We start from the raw sequence: 1456 nt of genomic DNA on the forward strand, positions 1-1456 counted from the left end.
TGAGAAAAGATCTCCAAGCTAGGTTCAAGATGAAGAATTTGGGTGAATTGAAGTTCTTTCTAGGAATAGAATTTGCCAGGTTTGAAAAAAGGATTCATTTGTACCAACAAAAGTATGCACTTGAGTTAGTCTCAGAATTGGGGATAACTGATTGCAAGACATCTAACACACATCTTGAATTCAATCACAAAATCACCTCAGTTGAGTATGACACTTTGTTTCAACCTGAAGTAGCTAAGCATGATGCATAACAGTCTGATCAACTATCAGAGAATTGTTGGTAGACTGCTATACTTAACCATGACAAGACCTGATCTAGCCTTTGTGGTTCAGGTTCTAAGCCAACATATGCATGCACCTAAAACCTCTCATATGGAAGCTGCTAAGAGGGTGGTTAGATACATTAAGGGAACTGCTGGTCTTGGTCTGTTATGCCCTCACATGGTGACATGAAGTTAACTGCATATTGTGAGTCAGATTGGGGCTCATATGTTGAGACTGGAAAGTCAGTTACAGGATGTGTGGTGAAACTTGGAGGTGCACTGGTATCTTGGAAATCTAAGAAACAACAAACAGTTTCCAAGAGTTCTGCAGAAGCTAAATTTAGAAGTATGGCTTCTACTGTTGCTGAAATCACATGGTTGAATGGGCTGTTTAAAGAACTGAGCTTGAAGTTAATGCTACCAATAACTCTATTTTTGTGATAGGCTGCTATTAAAGGTGTCAACCGGTTCCGTGTAACCGGTTTTAACCGGTAACCGGACCGGTTAAACCGGAACCGGTATAACCGGTTAACCGGTGCCGGTTAACCGGATATTAGTTAACCGGTCCGGTTCCAAATTTTTCTTAACCGGAACCGGACCGGTTAAACCGGTTAAAATTAAAAAAAAAATAAAAAAAAATAAAGGAAAGAGCCGTTGGACTTGGGCCTCGGTAATGGACCGTTGGCAACGGTCCATTTGCAAAAATGGTCGTTGCCAAACGGTCATTTTCTTAATTTTTGGCCCCCATTTTTTTTTTTTTAACACTTTAACCCCTCCCCCACCCCTATATAAACCCTTCTTCATTTTCATTTCAATTCACTCTTCTTCATCTTTCTCTCAAATCTCAATCTCTCAATTATAGTTACTTTGCAATAATTAGCCACAAAGTCTTATTATAGTTTGAACTTTCAATTATTAATTTTGCAATTATAATATTGTTGGTGGAGTTGATGATTTTGCAACAATCCGAAGTAGCTTTGGTGGATTTGCAATTCTAGCCGCCTTCGCTTTGTTGGAAATTATACCGAATATGATGTGGGGGAAATTAACGAAATGGTTCAAAATTGGTGATTTTATTATTCTACTATTTTTGTATAACTCATGTATTATTTGCAAGTTAAAAAAAATACAACTTGCAAATAAATGTTATCCAAGAATGAATAAAATATATGGCTCATTGAGCTTTCTTCTAT

At 37.5% G+C, this 1456-nt stretch overlaps 1 protein-coding gene across 1 annotated transcript; it reads left to right on the forward strand.

Moving 5' to 3' along the window:
- Positions 1-300: 300 nt before the first annotated feature.
- LOC132611763 (uncharacterized mitochondrial protein AtMg00810-like) lies at positions 301-704 on the forward strand. The gene is made up of 2 exons (XM_060326140.1): positions 301-424; positions 478-704. The coding sequence occupies exons 1-2, from the start codon at positions 301-303 to the stop codon at positions 702-704; spliced, it is 351 nt and encodes a 116-aa protein (XP_060182123.1).
- The last annotated feature ends 752 nt before the right edge of the window (positions 705-1456 follow it).

Source organism: Lycium barbarum, chromosome 9 (genome assembly GCF_019175385.1).
Source record: "Lycium barbarum isolate Lr01 chromosome 9, ASM1917538v2, whole genome shotgun sequence".
Lineage (NCBI taxonomy): Eukaryota > Viridiplantae > Streptophyta > Magnoliopsida > Solanales > Solanaceae > Lycium > Lycium barbarum.